The 17,500-nt window shown below is 42.1% G+C and overlaps 2 protein-coding genes across 3 annotated transcripts in view; both read left to right on the plus strand.

Annotated features, from left to right (window-relative positions):
- The window catches only part of LOC123516117 (protein rolling stone-like), a 50,605-nt gene extending 45,622 nt beyond the window's left edge, over positions 1 to 4,983 (plus strand). For both annotated transcript variants that reach the window (XM_045275223.1, XM_045275222.1), the window contains 2 exons: positions 832 to 1,109; positions 1,857 to 4,983. In XM_045275223.1, coding sequence (XP_045131158.1) covers positions 832 to 1,109; positions 1,857 to 2,036 — 458 coding nt within the window. In that variant the 3' untranslated portion in view covers positions 2,037 to 4,983. The remainder of the gene's footprint in view (positions 1 to 831; positions 1,110 to 1,856) is intronic.
- A 5,604-nt stretch (positions 4,984 to 10,587) lies between these two features.
- Positions 10,588 to 17,500, plus strand: part of LOC123516335 (uncharacterized protein CG43867-like) — a 769,337-nt gene continuing 762,424 nt past the window's right edge. Inside the window, 1 exon segment of the mRNA XM_045275612.1 lies at positions 10,588 to 10,716. The gene's annotated coding sequence lies outside the window, so the exon portion shown is untranslated.

Consider the following 17,500-nt stretch of genomic DNA (forward strand, 5'->3'; position numbering starts at 1 on the left):
CTATTTGTTCCTCACATTCCATTTTTTTTACGTTACACTCCTCAATACTTACTCCATCAATCTGCTTACTGATCTATTTATCTATGTATTTACCTGTTGTTTATTTATTTATTCTTTTTTTTCGGTTTGCTTCCAGACATTATTCACCCAGAGTGGTTCTGCCCTGTATCGCTTTCCACACTAACTGTTTAGGTATCCAAAATTTTTCCCGTGTATGAGTCTTATCCGATTGATTCACCTCACCTCGGTCGCCTGCTGGTCACCCAGCCAATCTTCCCCATTACGGAGCGAGCTCAGAGCTCATAGACCGATTTTCGGGTAGGACTGAGACCACAACACACAACACATACCGGGAAAGCGAGGCCACAACCCCTCGAGTTACATCCCGTACCTTTTTACTGCTAGGTGAACAGGGGCCACACATTAAGAGGCTTGCCCATTTGCCTCGTGTACATTGCATCACCTAGCTCTCCCATTTGTAATTAGTTCGTCTCTCCATCTTTTCATCTCCTTTCTATCTTACTTCAATAAGTGTTCTTCAATCTTATGACCATTATTCAATCATCTCAATACTGATATCCGTATTATCACCTCCATGCTATAGACTTGATCCTCTCACAGCTGCTGCCGTCCTTTGTTGAAAATTCAAGTGTTTCATTTGACACAAAAAGGAAGAGAGAAGAGAAGATTAATTTTGCCTTTTTATGCCCTACAAACCATCTTTACTTCTCTATAAACGACTCTAAATATTATGGTAGAAAGAATGAATCTCCAAGTTATAGAAGATTATGGCCAAATTGTCTAGCTGAAAGGCCACTTCCTCTTCTCCAGATGACCCAATCGGCGCCATCAACGTGGACGTGCACATCATTAACTCGGTCTACGTCCTGATCGACCTTTGCGTCTCGGCCACGCCCATTCGCATCCTGCACTTCTACATTCCTTTCGTCTTCATGTTTACCTACCTCATCTTCACGTTGCTTTACTGGGCAGCGGGAGGCACCACGCCGGAGGGAGGCACCGCCATCTACCCCATCATGGACTGGGAGAATTTACAAGTGACTCTTCCCTTCGTGGCTTGCTGTGCCATCTTCAGCCCCGTCATGCAGGTGCGGGATGGAGACTTGGTTGGAGGGAGATGGGTAGGCAGTAGATACAGGAAGGTTTGAGGGTCATGGCGCTAATACAGGGTGATAATTATCAATACTTATAGACCAAGATAAGGATAGAGTATTGATACGTCCCCAATAGTAAATGATACATGTATGCATAAAAAAATAACAAAAAAGTTGAGGAGAGACGAATCTATGGGGGAAGGTCCACTTCAGGGGAAAGAAGGGAACACAGGACACAGGAAGTAACGAAGCGATGCTATTGAAGCAAAATAGGCGATGAGACCGAAAAGAAACAAAAAAATGTATAAGAACGGCGAGGGGCGCAAAAAAGGGAGTTTCAGGAAAAGAAAAGTCTGAAAATTATAAAGAGCAATAAACAATATAAAAACTTGGAAGAACAAGTGTGTAGGGAGTAGCTGCCGCGGCAAGACAACTGCGTACTCTCCAGAAGGCGGATTCAGCAGAATTCAGGGATTGATGAAGTATGTAGCCAATAATTCGATAAGAATCGTTGTGTTAAAGATGTTGAATATTGAGCGAAATATGTAAATATATGTTTAACAATAGATAAAATGAATAATGGGGACATGCTATGGTAGTGAAAGGGGCTTTGCTGACCGACAATACTGAGAGTAATATTCAATGCTGACAGGAATAAGAACTGATTGTCTATTTGTGTGTGAGGAGATTTATTGATTTTTTTCTGGCTTGTTGGTAAACATTTCTCCTTTCCTCCGTCAGGCCACGGTGTGGGCTGTGCATCTGGCGCGAGTGGCAGTGCGGGAACGATGCTTCGGCAACCGCTCTTCCCTGGCGCCCCTTCCTCACCCAGCCACTATGGACGTGATTCTCGGCCGCGACGCCTCCATGGAAAGTGTCAATGCGCGCACCCCGGATCCTGTCATTTCCAATATAGTTTAGCTGGAACCTGTCATCTCCCAGACTGTCCAGTTGGCGACTGTCATTCACTAGACTGTCCAGCTGGGGACAGTCATCCCCAAAACTGTCCATCTGGCGCCTGTCAACGCCCAAACTGTCCAGCTGGCGCCTGTCAACGCCCAGACTATCCAGCTGGTGCCTGTCACTTCTTAAATGGGTCCATAACTACTAGTCACAAGTGAAATAATTCTGTGTCGTGGCAGGACATGAAATGTGACAAATCTGTGTGTTGTAATGATGTATACGAGTGTTTTGTTAATGGATCTTTTCTTCTTTCCTTTTACCTCATTCTCCTAATACCTCTTTCCTTAATTTGTGTTTCTTATTCCTCTCTCCTGTTTCTTCATCCTTACCTGGCTCACCGTAAGCTGTCTCCTGTACGCCAATACCTGGCAAATCCAACCAACCCTCAAGGACCTGTGTGTTTATTTAAGTCAGAAGGTCTGAGTGGACGCTCGTAATTAGGTTGAGACTTAGGTGAGCGGCGAAGCTGTGAGTCTGTGAAGGTTAGGTTCCTATTTCCTATGAATGAGGGAAGGCCAACTCATTGCCATCACAACAGACTCTAATTGCTTCATTTGTGCTTACATCTGAAAGATCCCGTAACAATGAATGATATTTCCAGACTAAATATTACATTACTGAAAACCTCTTTACATTCTACTACATTATCTTAAACTATCAAGTGTAGTGTGTGATGTACAGAAGTAAAACTACACACGTCAAAACAATGTTCATGTTGTGACGCTCGACACTGGCTGCCTCGGTCTTTCACTGACGTTTCATGATATATCGTTTAACTACCTAATTTTACTTAAAGATCATACTGCATTTCTCGGCATGTTCAGAGGTTATCAAGTAACGCTGGTTTGAGTTTAGAAATGCCCTTCAGTGTTAAGGAGTCGACAACCATCTGGCGTATGCTCAGATGAATCGAGTAGCAACAGCAATTGCGAGCTCCTGAACTTCACGCTACAGTTGTACTTTTGTTGCCTCATCCCTTTAGCTTCACGGTAGGACAAACTGTGAGGATGCCCTGTGCTAGGAGGATGGTAGTGAAGGGTGTATAGCAGTGAAGTGAGTGGCTGCAGGGTGGTGGTGAAGAGTGCTACGACGAGAACGCCATGTTGTAGAATGAAATGTGCAGTGCTGGAGTGGTGATGACGGTAGTAAGGTCCAGTGAACAACTATAGTGACGATAGTGGGATGAGGCTGTGGCTATTGTGGTAAGGAAGTCAGCGAGGAAAGGTGTAAAGATAAGAGGAGAGGTGAACAGGCTAGTGCAGTGTGGCAGCAGTGGTAAAGTGAAAGTTTAGCGGCAGGGAATCTTAACACTCCCCAGCGTCATTGAACACAAGTTACTGATGCAGGAGTTCATGGGAAGTGCTTGGAACCATCATGACATTCATTGATGAGTGACAATTATTTGTTATCTAGAAAGAGGTTATGCTAGGTAAGCTTTTATTGTATGTAGTATGCCAAAGAATACAATGCAAGATGGACATGCGATGGTTAGTACCTGAGCATTCCGTATTTCATGAGTACTTCAGTAAAGGTCAGATTGTCATCAATTTCTCTTTCTCCGTGAAAAGTACAAAGTTCCCAGGGGGAAGGTCTCTTAGTTATCCTTCCCCTTCCAGTCACACAGGGAAATGCTTGCTCCTTCTGTAAAAGACGGGAAGACTATTAAACACAAAACAAAATTCAATATGAGCATAGTGTGGCATTTCTCTTATATATATATATATATATATATATATATATATATATATATATATATATATATATATATATATATATATATATATATATATATATTACACACACACACACACACACACACACACACACACACACACACACACACACACACACACAGTATGTACACATAAATACATATAATGGTTGCAACTGATATTCGTGTCCTTTACCAGCAACAGTCAGTTGGGGTAAGTAAATGTTAACAAAGAAAATAGGGAATAATTGAACAACGACAAAGACATCTATATTTCGTCCTCCTGGTTATAGTTATCTGCTTCATTCTTTGCTTTTTCAATATTTATTTTATTTTCTACTTTCTAATCGCGACTCCCTGTTGTTGTAAATATTACGGCACTCTTGGAGGAAGGTCACGCCATCTCAGGACACGGAATGTTTTGTGTATATTTAGATTTTTCTCTCTTTTTCTTCAAACCCTAGACCTCCATTTCTGGTAAGATTATAATGAGAGCATTGTTCATCAATAATTTTTCATTGAAGAACATGTGTGGGTCAGTAACAGACTTAATTCACACATTCCTACATTCTGGCTGGAGTCACCGAGAGGTGCTGGTGGTGCAGACACACTCCGCCAATCTGATCTGAGGGAACTGCATGTGTGAGACTGATTGTTTTATGTATTTTGTCTTACTTATTCAGTGATTTCCAATGATTGCCTAAATGTGAGCCTAAGAATCCACGACGTGGTGTTGTGTTGTGTCTGATGTTATGAGGGAGTGTTTACTTCCTCCTGATTGTGAGTGTAGGCGATGGCTGACAACCTTCTGTTCACCTGAAGCAGTGCAATGCGGTAGTCTGGTTTCCTTTCACGTGCTAGTCAACACAGTGACCTCTTGTGACAGTGTTTCTAGGTTACTTTCTCGCAGTTCAACTTTGATCTCGATTGTGAAATTTTGCAGTGTGGAGTATGAAGGGCGGTGAGTGATGTGAATCAAGGAAAGTATTCGTACTATGGTATCGGGTGAGCGTTTGGTCAGGACCGTTGCCCACGGTCGTGTGTCCGTGGTGCCGATGACGGCAGAGGTGGCGAGGCTGTAGAGACCGGAGAGCGTGTACGTATATTACTTTCGGTTGTCAAGAGGGTCTTGTTTGTACTGTGTTTTGTATGCTGGTAAAAAAAAAAAAATACATGTAGTTAATAGGATGAATACGTATGACTTTTGCTTTCCTTACATGACTTCTTAATGTCACTGATGTAATATAACTTTGAAAGTGAATGCCTGCGGGGAGCCATTAACTGACAATAAGATGGGGCAGCGGAGGACCATTAACCGCCGGCCACAAAGCACCTCGGCAAGGGAAGATGGCATCCATAATTGATGCTCGATCCCTGGAAGGTTTCAGCGGTCTGAAATTATTGGGTCTATTGCTACTGCAGGAGAGAGAGAGAGAGAGAGAGAGAGAGAGAGAGAGAGAGAGAGAGAGAAATTTCTTGTACCCCCTCCAATATAAATACTATACAAACATACGAAAAGGATTAATGATAGTGTTTACAGCACTAACTTAAAAAAATTGAAACAATTATAGTAAGAGAAAAATTAGGAAAATGTGTTTTGCTTTCTCATGATAAATATAAGGTACCATTGCACTGGCTACCATGTCTCGTACCCCTAGGTTTAAGGTTTCGTAGTCCTTGGGGGTACAGGTACCCCAGGTTAAGAACCACTGCATTAAAAAGTTCTGTGTTATTAGAACCATAAAAAAAAACACCTAAGAAAAAGCTCTCGTTACTTCAACTGCAACATCTAAAAGAGTCTTTTCTTAGACAGTAATGCTAAAATGCTGTTAATCTGTCACTAGAACCTTAAAAAAAAAAAAAAAAACCGTGTCCTTTATTTAATCGTTGGTTATTCTGAGATGTATTTCAAATTTTTTTCTATTTCATACCATTCCGTCTTGTAGATACTTCATATATTGCTTAAACTGGTGTTAATTGTTGCATGTCGCAGTATTGAAGGAGGAACTAAACTAAATATTGTTCTGTTCTGCTGCCTTGTGAATATTACATAGAAAACAAGCATTGAAAGGGTAGACTAAACTAAATATTGTCTTTCTCCTGCTCTGCCTCGTAAATGTTACATATAAGGGAGAACTAAAATGTTTTCAACATTATTTGGTTTACTCCTCCTCCTCCTCATCATCCTCCTATCTGCATTCATTAACAACAAGAATAACAACAACAATAACGACAACAGTAAAAAAAAAAAAAAACAAGGAATGACAGGCCCAGCTCTGCTCCAACACACACACACACACACACACACACACACACACACACACACACACTTCTCCACCAACTGACGCCTATCTATGGATACATTAGCCCAGAAAATGTTAATGATAGAGGAAAAAAAATGAAATAAAGGATGTCGATTTTTGGCCTCGTCTTGGTAACACTGAGTGGATCGAGTTGGTAACGCAGAGACTCGTATCCCGCAGAAAAAGGCGCGAACAGAGCAGTCGGCAAGCACTTAAGTTTTTCACTCGGTGGCTTGGAGGAGCATTGTGATGGAAGTGTCTGTCTGATGGATTATGTACGTGAATCCTTCGTATCGAAGCGATAATGGTTTAGTGAGTGTCTAATATTTAACGATCTGTGCTAGATAATGTGTGTGCGATGGTGAAAGAGAGAATATGAGCAGAAAAACAGATGTTTACCTGTATAGTGGAGAGAACGTAATAAAACAAAATAATACTCTAATAAACATTGCAATTTAAGTGATGGAGAAAACTAACTGTTAAAACGAGAGTGGAAATACTAACAACGAAAGCAATAGCGTGTGTGTGGCTTTTAGTAAACAAATGTTCACTTGTTAATGTTTGCTTGTTTTGGACTTTAGGTGACACTATGCAGATGTGAGTTTGTCGGTGACCGCGGCCAGCTGGTGAGCAAACATAATGATATAACTCAATATTTCACCGTACTAACTCGTTCTCATCTGCTCTAACTTAACCGCTCTATCCTTCAGGACGATATATTAGTGAATGAACACTGGTGGATACTTGAAAGCCCCAATAATGCAAGTTTTCCGTAAGTAAACATCGGAAAGGACAGAGGCGGTAGTCATGTGTCAGCCATTATGTGTTTGTTCTATTTGTTACGTATTATAAGCCAGACATGCTACAAAGTTGAAATACATGTCCAGTCTTTTATATCAGCTGTTGAGATACATCCGCATTGCCAGTTTTGTGTGTCAGGAAGGTCCAGTGAGGCGAAATAGCAGGAGGCGGCTGACCCTCCAGTCAATGGGGCCTCATGATGACGTCATCAGCAGGTCCTAACCTGCACCTGCCTGCCCTGCCAGTTCTATATTATTTCAATTTTTCTCATCTTACATAATTTCATGCTTTGTAGATGTATTGAGGAGTGTTTGAAGTGTATTCCATGCTTATATTGCATGAAACACGATGATTTAGCGTGTTTTTAGTGCTTAGATAAGAACACAGTTTCCGTTTCAAATTTTCAAACTACGTATACTTCATTTTTTACTTCAAGCTGTAATGAAGTGTTTGTGTTCTCAAAAACTCGTTCATGATGATAAAAATGTGTTTCACTCCTGATAAACTAAATGTGTGAACTTTAACAGTGATTTATATTGCCGTTAATGTGTCTAAAAGTGACAAATATAAAAGATTTTATTTTTTCTAGTTCAGCGTCCTGCCAGGTTTTAATATGTTGTAAGAATAGTTCATATTATCAAAAATGTTTACGATCTTTTTGAATGAAGTTAGTGGACTGTGGAATTGTGTTTAAGCACGTCGATGTTATAACACTTCTATTTAAGGTGTGATTTTTAAATATTTTTCTTCTTACTCAGCCAGGCAATAATTTAATGTTTTAGGTATTAGTTTTGATTGGTGACATGTCAGAATTTATACAGCATTTGTGTCCAGGTGGCTCTTTGAGAATTGGTATTTTCAAAATGATTTGTGTAACGTATATGTGTGACGTCATCAACGACAGGGCGCCCAACGACTGAACCCAGACCCAGACCCAGATCTTGTTCCACCAGCACTGTGCGTCCGAGTGTGTGTGTGTTGTCTTGTCTTTCATTGATGCATCCATATTGGCAAGTTTGTGCGTCATGAAGGCTCATAGAGGGAGAAAGGCAGCTACTGGTTTATACTGTGAGTGTGAAAAACGTCTTCACCCATCTTTACTTAATGAGGCATTCCCGAATGTGATTGTAACTGTTCCCCCGTTCCGCAAGCTGTTGTGACGTTCAGTCAGTGTGTGTGTGTGTGTGTGTGTGTGTGTGATGGATGCCTTGTCTTTCATTGTGGAGATGTTTACGCAGTGAGTATATGTGAGTGTGTGTTGGGGAGGAGGGGTGTGTGGGTGTGTGTTGCCTTGACTTTCATTGTGCAGATGTTTATGCAATGTTTGTGTGTGTGTGTGTGTGTGTGTGTGTGTGTGTTTGTGTGTGTCTTTCATTGTGCAGATGTTTATGCAATGTGTGTGTGTGTGTGTGTGTGTGTGTGTGTGTGTGTGTGTGTGTGTGTGTGTGTGTGTGTGTGTGTGTGTGTGTGTCAGTTTGCCTTGTCCTTCATTGTGCAGATGTTAAAGCAGTGTGTGCTCCTGTGTGTGTGTGTGTGTGTGTGTGTGTGTGTGTGTGTGTGTGTGTGTGTGTTATCTTGTCTTTTATTGTGCAGATGTTTATGCAGTGTGTGCGCCTATGTGTGTGTGTGTGTGTGTGTGTGTGTTGCCTTGTCTTTCATTGTGCAGATGTTAATGCAGTGTGTGTGTGTGTGTGTGTGTGTGTGTGTGTGTGTGTGTGTGTGTGTGTGTTGTCTTGTCTTTTATTGTGCAGATGTTTATGCAGTGTGTGTGTGTGTGTGTGTGTGTGTGTGTGTGTGTGTGTGTGTGTGTGTGTGTTAAAGTGTGTGTGTGTTTAATGATAATAGTGAAAGCAGTTGTAATAGTAATGGTAATAATAGTTATAATGATAATGATAATAATGATAATAATAATAATAATAATAATAATAATAATAATAATAATAATAATAAATAACGGTTTTTGATAGAAGCATATGTTCACAATGCATTAAATAATATAGCAGATAATATAGTAAGAGAAAACAAAAACAATGGCAATACCACGAACCAGAGAGACATGGTATTATTAAATCGTAAAATAAAACGACAGAATTTAATAACGGATCAAACAAAACATCGTAAACATAAATCAAATTAACTGTAATGATAAAACTTAAAGTGACGTAAGTATTTGTTGATTAGCGTGACTAGAGTGTGTGGCGCTGTACCTGCTCTACGTTGCGGTGCGGTGCGAGGTCGGGTGTGGCCAGGCTGTGATAGGGACCAGCTTGTCTCTTTTTTTATGCAAGAGGATGAGCTGCCAGGGGCAACAAAATATTAGAAAAAAAAAGGCTCACTTGAACCGCAGATCCCCTTGTTACGTATAGGTGGTGTAGTGGTTAAGGAGAGTGGGATTGGAGAGGTGGGGTGAGGTGCAGGTTGATGGGCAATGACGTGCAGGGGCTGAGGACTGGTGGGCGGCGGTGAATGTCTGTCTCCATGGCTAGCTGCCGGCATGTCGGGTATGTATGGCTTATAACTCTGAACAAACCAGACATACGTAGCTGTGTTCTCGAGTGATTTTCCTGTTAATAATGTAGAAGTGTGGTTAACATCTCATTAGAACTACAAAAATAGTCTTAAAAACGTTTTACTTTCTTTCCCACGACTATTTTTCAAGGCACAGAGATAATTAGCTGAGTTCTAAAGAATGTTTTTACTTGTTGATAATACGTATAGAAAGCGTGCTAATTTCTCACTAAAACTATACAAACACCCTTGAAACCCACACCACTTCAATTAGTGTCTTTTCAAAGAGAGAGAGAGAGAGAGAGAGAGAGAGAGAGAGAGAACTTAGTTGGTGGCAGCGGTGGCGATAGCTGTGGTGGGACGCTGTTGGAGTGAAGGTAATAGTTTGCTGAGGGAAGGAATGTTTATTGACTGATGAGTGTGTGGGTATAGCTAGCTAATGTGTACTTAGTGAGATTAAGGGATTAGCTTGGTTAGTTAATTAGGTTAGGGTATGATAATAGGATTAAAAGACTAGTTGAATTTGTAAGGGATTTCAATGGTGTTTTTAAGGTTCTAATCACAGATTAAGAAGATTTCTTCTTTATTCACAGGAGAAACATTCTTTATAAAGCCTTTAAGTGAAGTTGAACGAGACTTGAATATTTTTTCAAGGCTAGGAAATATGTGTACACATAGGTGTGCTCTTAGAATGCTCCTGTCACGTTACTGCTCCTTCTATATTCAATTTACCTGATGTTAACAGACTTTAAGGTCCGTTAGGCAGCCATTGTCAAGTTTTATGGACTGCAAGTCTTCTACAGTAGTTTATTCAAAGCAAATGGATGTATAAAACGAAATAACTAATTATATTTTCAAGTATAAAAAATACAGTAGTATACTATATAAAGAAAACTTTTCGTTTTCTTTGAAGGTAATAACAACCGTTTTCTGTGATGAACTCAGCTGAGTATAGCAGGAAGAGAGCGAACGCTGAAACATGGAACGTATTGATCACTAGGAGACTCACAGTTACATTATGTTTGCTAAGTGCCTTGGAAACAAGGCACTCGTGTGTCCCAGATGACGAGTGTGTCAGGGGTAAGGACATTAGTGTTTCAGTGAGCGGCGTAACACGCCGTAGGTTGGGGCGGCGCCTCGTCCGGCGTGCACCAGATGGCGGGAGCGTGTCGCTGGCGGGGAGCAGTCAGTCTGCCCGTGTGATCGGTGGGATGGGTGGTGTCGAGCGTTTTTCTGTGGTGTTCTGACGCCCTTAAGGACGGCCCTGTGAGGATTACCACTGACAGGAGATGCAGGAGACCTCTACATGGAACAGGTGAGTGGGTTTGGGCGTGGGGCAGCGTGCAGGGTGAGGGGAAGGCGTGTGTACATAGGGCGAGCCTCGAACAGCTGACTACAGCCTCCCCCTCCCTCCTCCTCCACCTCCACCTCCTCCTCCTCCCTCAGCTGAACGATAACTTGACCCCATGAGGCAGTGGGTCAGCCCCCCTTCACCTCCCTCGCTTCCTCTTTCCCGCAGGAGCCCAGTGAGTGCGAGGGCAGGTGGGAGGGCGGCCCATGCTTGTCTGGCCCTGCTCGTGGCACGCCTTGGCCTCGTGGGGCGTGGACCGGCCTGGCCTGGCCTGTTCTGGCCTAGGCTCGGAGGCCTAAATCTCTTCCCGTGTCGCTGCCACCTCTATCCTAATTTTTCCATATCTTTCTTCTCTTCCTTTCCCATTACCTCAGTTTCTTGCTTTGCGGTGTTTGCTCTTCCTTATCATTTCTTTTCACCTTGTCTTGCGTCGCATCTCATTCTTATCAACCAGCATACGACCTCATTTTTTTCACGTCTTCCATCTCTGCTCAGTTTTCCTCCTCTCTTCCGATTCCTCTCCTCCTCCTCTTCCTCCTCTCCTTGTCTTTCTCTTATATCCCTCCTTTCAATACTCTCCTTTTCCTGGTTCACTCCTTTCATATTTTCGCAATATTATTAGATTTTTTATCTCCATTCGCATCAGTCCTTTTGCTTCCTCTATACTTCCTCCATTCCTTCTCCTCCTCCTCGTCGTCGTCCTCCTCCTCCTCCTCCTCCTCCTCCTCCTCCTCCTCCTCCTCCTCCTCCTCCTCCTCCTCCTCCTCTTCCTCCTCCTCCTCCTGCTGCTGCTGCTGCTGCTCTTACCTTGAATATTTTCTTTACTATCTCCCTCATTATGCTGATTTCCTCCTCCTCTTGCGCGCTGACTAACTGTATCAAATTTCTTCGTCTTTTCTTCTCTTCCTCCTCCTACTCTTTTCTCGCCCTCATTCATTTTTTTTCTAAGGTTTTCTCCAGTTTGGTCGTATTATTGCAGCAACGGAGGGTAGTAGTTTTCTATCCTATTTAATTCCACAGTCTCTCTCTCTCTCTCTCTCTCTCTCTCTCTCTCTCTCTCTCTCTGAGTAATCTTCGTGCTACTCTTCACCTGAGCGCTCACCTGTCTGAAGAGGGGCGGCGGGCTGTCCTGACACGCTACACGTACACTCTTGTCCCATCGCGCGGCACAGGATTGTTCGTGTTACTGTCTTCCTCCTCCTCCTCCTCCTCCTCCTCATGACCTCATTTCTCTCTTCCCTCCGTTTTCTTTCTCTTCCTTCTCGATGATCAACTTCCTTCCTGTGGTATATGTGTGTGTTTAGTTTCGTTGTTGCTTCCCACTTGCTGTTTTATTTTTTTTCTTTCTTTATTTTGTTGTTATTGCTTTATCCTTGTTTTCGTGACGTGATACGTGATATTGGAGTGCTCTCTCTCATTTTGCTTTCTTTTTTTCCTAAATGTTTTGTTTTTGTCTCGTTTCACGTCTTCACTTCACTTGGTTTCGTTCTTTGCTTTCTTCCTTCTTGCATCATGTTTTTGTTTTAGTTACGTGACTTCTCTCTGTTTCTCTGTTCTTTCTCGTCCCTTTCCCTATTCCTTTTTTATTATTTTTTTGTATCATTGTTTTGGTTGTCATTTTCCTTCTCTTCTTTCTCCTCTTCCTTTTCCTCTTCCTCTTCCTTCTCATCTTCATCCTCCTCATCCGCCAGTTCAGCTGAGTAAGGTCGCGGACCCTCCGGCCCTGTTTGTTTATCAGGTCCCAATATGTATTGATTAATTCATCTCTCTCTCTCTCTCTCTCTCTCTCTCTCTCTCTCTCTCTCTCTCTCTCTCTCTCTCTCTCTCTCTCTCTCTCTCTCAATTGCATGCCGTTCATTTCATCCCGTAATTGCTATCATAAACATATTGAAGGAAAATATACGAAAAAAAAAATCATGTATATATACTGAATACTAAAGGGTGATGGTCAGTTAGCGCCCCGTGTGTGGAGTGCACTCACACACACACACACACACACACGCACACACACGCAGTTACACACGTTTCTTTCCTAGTATTTTCTTCTCACTGCATGTCTCGTGTTTGTTGTAATGTTTGGTGGGGAGTGATGATACGAATAAAACAAAAGTCAAATTAAAAGGAACACTGGTGGGCATTTGTCAGCTCCTTTCTTATCGTCGTGAATTTGCATGTTGTAGGAAACCTTGAGAGTCGGACAACCAAGCTACAGAGAGAGAGAGAGAGAGAGAGAGAGAGAGAGAGAGAGAGAGAGAGAGAGAGAGAGAGAGTGTGTGTGTGTGTGTGTGTTTCAGTGATACCTTTATTGTCTTGAGCACACACACACACACACACACACACACACACACACACACACACACACACACACACACACACACACACACACACACACACACACACACACTCACCGTCCATCATAAACATCATCATAGTGCAGTAATAAAAAATGTAGCCAATCACATACATCGCTTAACGAACCGTCTATAATGGTTATTAAGCTTGACGACCGAGAGAGAGAGAGAGAGAGAGAGAGAGAGAGAGAGAGAGGAAATCGGGCGGCAGCAGCACCAGCATCAGCCTTCACCAAGATTAATGAGACACTGACTGGGAAAAACTCATTGTTCACCTTCATTCTGTCGGGCATTAATTACGTCATGAGGCAGCCAGTGAGACAACGACAACAAAGACAACAGCTATACTCTCTCTCTCTCTCTCTCTCTCTCTCTCTCTCTTAATCATTTGCTAACATAATTTTTCTTTCAACAAAACCGTTTCCTCTTTAATTGCGTTTTAATTTCTCTAACTAAAATGAATAACTCTCTCTCTCTCTCTCTCTCTCTCTCTCTCTCTCTCTCTCTCTCTCTCTCTCTCTCTCTCTCTCTCTCTCTCTCTCTCTCTCTCTCTCTCTCTCTCATTTGTTTACATTTCCTAAAACACACACACACACACAAAAAAAATCGCCTTTCCTACACTGGGATTTATTGATTATTGACGCTCGCCTCCTGTGTTGTGCTGTGTTGCATCCTGGCGGTGGTGGTGGTGATGGTGGTGGTGTTTAGGGGCGTGGTGGTGCTGTGGTGTTGTGGTGGTGAGGTGAAGCGGTAGCGTTGTGTGATGCGGTAAATGTTTTGGTGTTGGTAATATAGTGGTTTTATTGTGATGTTATTCTGTGGTGTGGTGATGTGGTTATTGTGATGGTGTCCTAATGGTGATGGCTGTGGTGGTGTTCTTGTGGTGTTCAGGGTGTGGCTGGTGATGTAATGGTGGTGTTGCTGCGTTAGTGGTGATGTCATGTGGTGGACTGGTCGTATTACATTATGTTTGGTGGTGGTGGTGGTGGTGGTGGTGGTGGTAGCTGACGTGAGGAAAGACAAGCTAGTGTTTAAGAATTCTCTACCTGCTGTCGGGATGTTGTGGTAACCGTAACGAGATAGGAAGTTGTGTTAATTAATCATTCCAAACACGAAACACACACACACACACACACACACACACACACACACACACACACACACACACACACACACACACACACACACACACACGCCGTGCTTTTCTCACTACGACTATTTTCGAAGGCCACAAAAATGACTAACCGGCTTCTCCAGTGTTTCTTCTATTATTAATGTACAAATCTTGATAATCTATCATTAGTATTATAAAACATCCTTAAAAACCTGTATTACTTCAACTATGGTCTTTTTTTTATGCCTGTGTTTGTTTCACATGATCTTCGGTGTGGAGAGGAGAGATGTTGGTGGTGGGAAGGGTTTAGAGGAGAAATTAGCAGAAGTGTTTTGATGTATGACCGTGTTTCTTCTCTATTCTTTTATTTAATGTATGTTTTTTTTTTATGGTTGTGTTTGTTTCGCATAATCTTTGGTGTGGAGAGGAGAGATGTTGGTGGTGGGAGTGCATTCCTTTGCTTTCGTGATCACTTGCCCGATTGGTTTCCTTCTTCCTTCCATCGCTTGCTTCTTCTTTGTCTTTCCTTCTTATTTGCTCCTTTCTTTCTTCCCGGTTTCCTTTATTCATCCTCAGTTGTTTCCTTTTAACTTTCGTCCTTCATCTACACTCTTTCCTTATTTATATTTTTTTCCTTTTATCCAGCGCTTCCTTCCGTATCGTCCTTCATTCTCCTTTTTTTTTTGTTTTTCCATTATCTCTTGCCTTCTTTTTCCTTCCTACCTCTTTGTATTCCACTCTTTTCTCCATTTTTCATTTTTTTCTTATTTTTCATTCCCATTTCAGTTTCTTTTTCATATTCTATTGTTACCTTTTCTTTTATCTTTCGTCCTTATTCCTTTCGTATCATCTTTCATTTCAAACCTTCCATTCGTTTCTCCTGTTTTCCTTTCCGTTTTTATTAATTTCTGTTATACCCTTGCTTTTATCCTTCAGTTCATTGTAGTTCGACTTTCTTCCCATTGGTCCTTTCTTATTTTTCTATCCTGTTTTACCCTCCTATTCATAATTATCCTCTCCTTTTTTATATTCCTCTCCATTATTCACTCCCTTTATTCCTTTATTTTCTATCTTTCCTTTCTATATTTTTTCTATTTTATCTTCCTTCTTTCTGTCTATATATACAGTTATCCTCTCTCTCTTTTCTCTTTGCTTCTCCTCATTGCTTCCTTATTCCTTTCCCATGTCTTTTTTTCCTTCCTTACATGAAGCTATCTTTTCTTGCTTTTCTCTCGTGTGTGGCTTCCCTCTTGCCCTGCACCCTCCTCCCATCACAGGTAAACACACACCTGCGGCGCATAATTCACCTGGCCCGCATCGCACGTCGCCCTGGGGTTGTGACTCAATAACTCAGCTGGAGGCTTCAAATCCCACTCGGAGTCACGGAACAGCTATTTAGGAGCACGTCATTGCCATTTCCGAGACAATAACTTAGGTGGGTTAGTGCGTATTTAGAGGTGGTCGATTCTGCCTCCTACGCCACCAGAGCACCTCACTCCGACGTGTTTCAACCCAGCGAGTGCCACACAGAACTGCCTTTCCTCACTGTGTTACAAGTGGAAGGAGCACAAGGAGGTGTCGACGTAATGCGTGAGGGTGCAAATTCTTCTCAAGTAATCATAACAAGGACACAAACATGTACTTATGACTCATTCCCAGCAAGAAGCGTTTTCCTTTCCTCTGCTCGCTCACTCTCTTCTTCTCTTTACTGGAATATGTCTGTGGTAATGGAGGAGTGCCAAAGCTCTCTGTCACTGAGATGTGCCGTGTGCTGCGTTACTGATAAGACACCCTAATTACCTTGACTTTTCAACGTTAATGCAAGAAGCTCTTCAAGTATCAGCACATAAAACGCGTCTTCGTACTCATCATGACTCCCGAGTTTGTTCTCTGTCCTTGAAGGTAGACCACGTTTTTTTTTTTTTTTTAAGTAGTTCTGAACCTTGTCTCGAGCGTGGCGGGCTGGCGGCAGAAACTAGTCCATCTCATGCCAAGAAAATCGCCCATCCATATTTTTAGGTGACAAAATTACTTTCAGTTTTTTTTTTTTCCACAAAAAGACACACTCATGTTAAATGTGTGTGTGTGTGTGTGTGTGTGTGTGTGTGTGTGTGTGTGTGTGTGTGTGTGAGAGAGAGAGAGAGAGAGAGAGAGAGAGAGAGAGAGAGAGAGATCTTATATGTGTCATTATGATGGAAGACAAAAGAAAAAATTGCATCATTACTGTCCATATGAAGCAGAAATGGCATTGTTAAGTACATTAACTTTCTTGAAACTTTAAAATAATTGGGAAAGCTGTGTGTGTGTGTGTGTGTGTGTGTGTGTGTGTGTGTGTGTGTGTGTTAAGCTAAGGAGCTGCACTCACTGTGGGCGACTTAGCGTGGACTTTCTGCACTCAACACTTCCTTCTAAGGGGATTTCGAAGCACTTATGTGGCGGGAAAGTGGGAGAGTAAGGCCATAAGAGAGAGAGAGAGAGAGAGAGAGAGAGAGAGAGAGAGAGAGAGAGAGAGAGAGAGAGAGAGTGAAGGAAACAATCTCATATTTACTTTATTCCCACACCTCCGTCATCTCCAGACACACCTGATTCACCTTCCCTGCCTCATCCTTCACATCCTCCCTCACTCCCTTACCTCCCTCACTCCCACACCTGCCTCGTTCCCACACCTGCCTCACTCCCACACCTGCCTCTCTCCCACACCTGCCTCGGCTCCTCACTACCCTCATCCCCTCACAATCCTCATTCCCTCACCTGCCTCACTCTAGCATCTGCCTCTTCTCATACCTGTTTCATCCTCCGTCACACCTGCGTCACACTCACACCTGTTTTTATTCTCATAGGAAAACTGGGTAAGGTGAAGCCGAGTTTTATTTTCTTTTCGTTTATATTTCTTTTACTTATTGTTTATTGTTTTCCTTGCGCTGTTTTTTTTTTTTTTTGTGAGCCTTCGTAGTATTACTGTTTGTTCGTTTGTTGTATGAGTCTTAATGTGTTGATTGGAGGTGCGGAACGATTGAGTGGGTTGTGTTTTTCTTTCTTTTTCTTTTTCTTTCTTGCTTTCTGCTCTTTTTTTTTTCTTTCTGTCTGTCTGTCTGTCTGTTTGTTTGTCTATTTGTTCGTCTGACTGTTTGTTTGATTTTTTTCTTTCTTTCTTTCTCTCTTTGTCTTCTTTTTCTTTGTGTGTTTGTTTATCTGTTCGTGTGGCTGTTTCTTTAATTCATCCATTCATTCTTACTGTTTTGTTTTTGCCTTGTCTTTTTTTTCCCTTCTTTTCTTTCCTTTC

Source organism: Portunus trituberculatus, chromosome 40 (assembly GCF_017591435.1).
Source record: "Portunus trituberculatus isolate SZX2019 chromosome 40, ASM1759143v1, whole genome shotgun sequence".
Taxonomy (NCBI): domain Eukaryota; kingdom Metazoa; phylum Arthropoda; class Malacostraca; order Decapoda; family Portunidae; genus Portunus; species Portunus trituberculatus.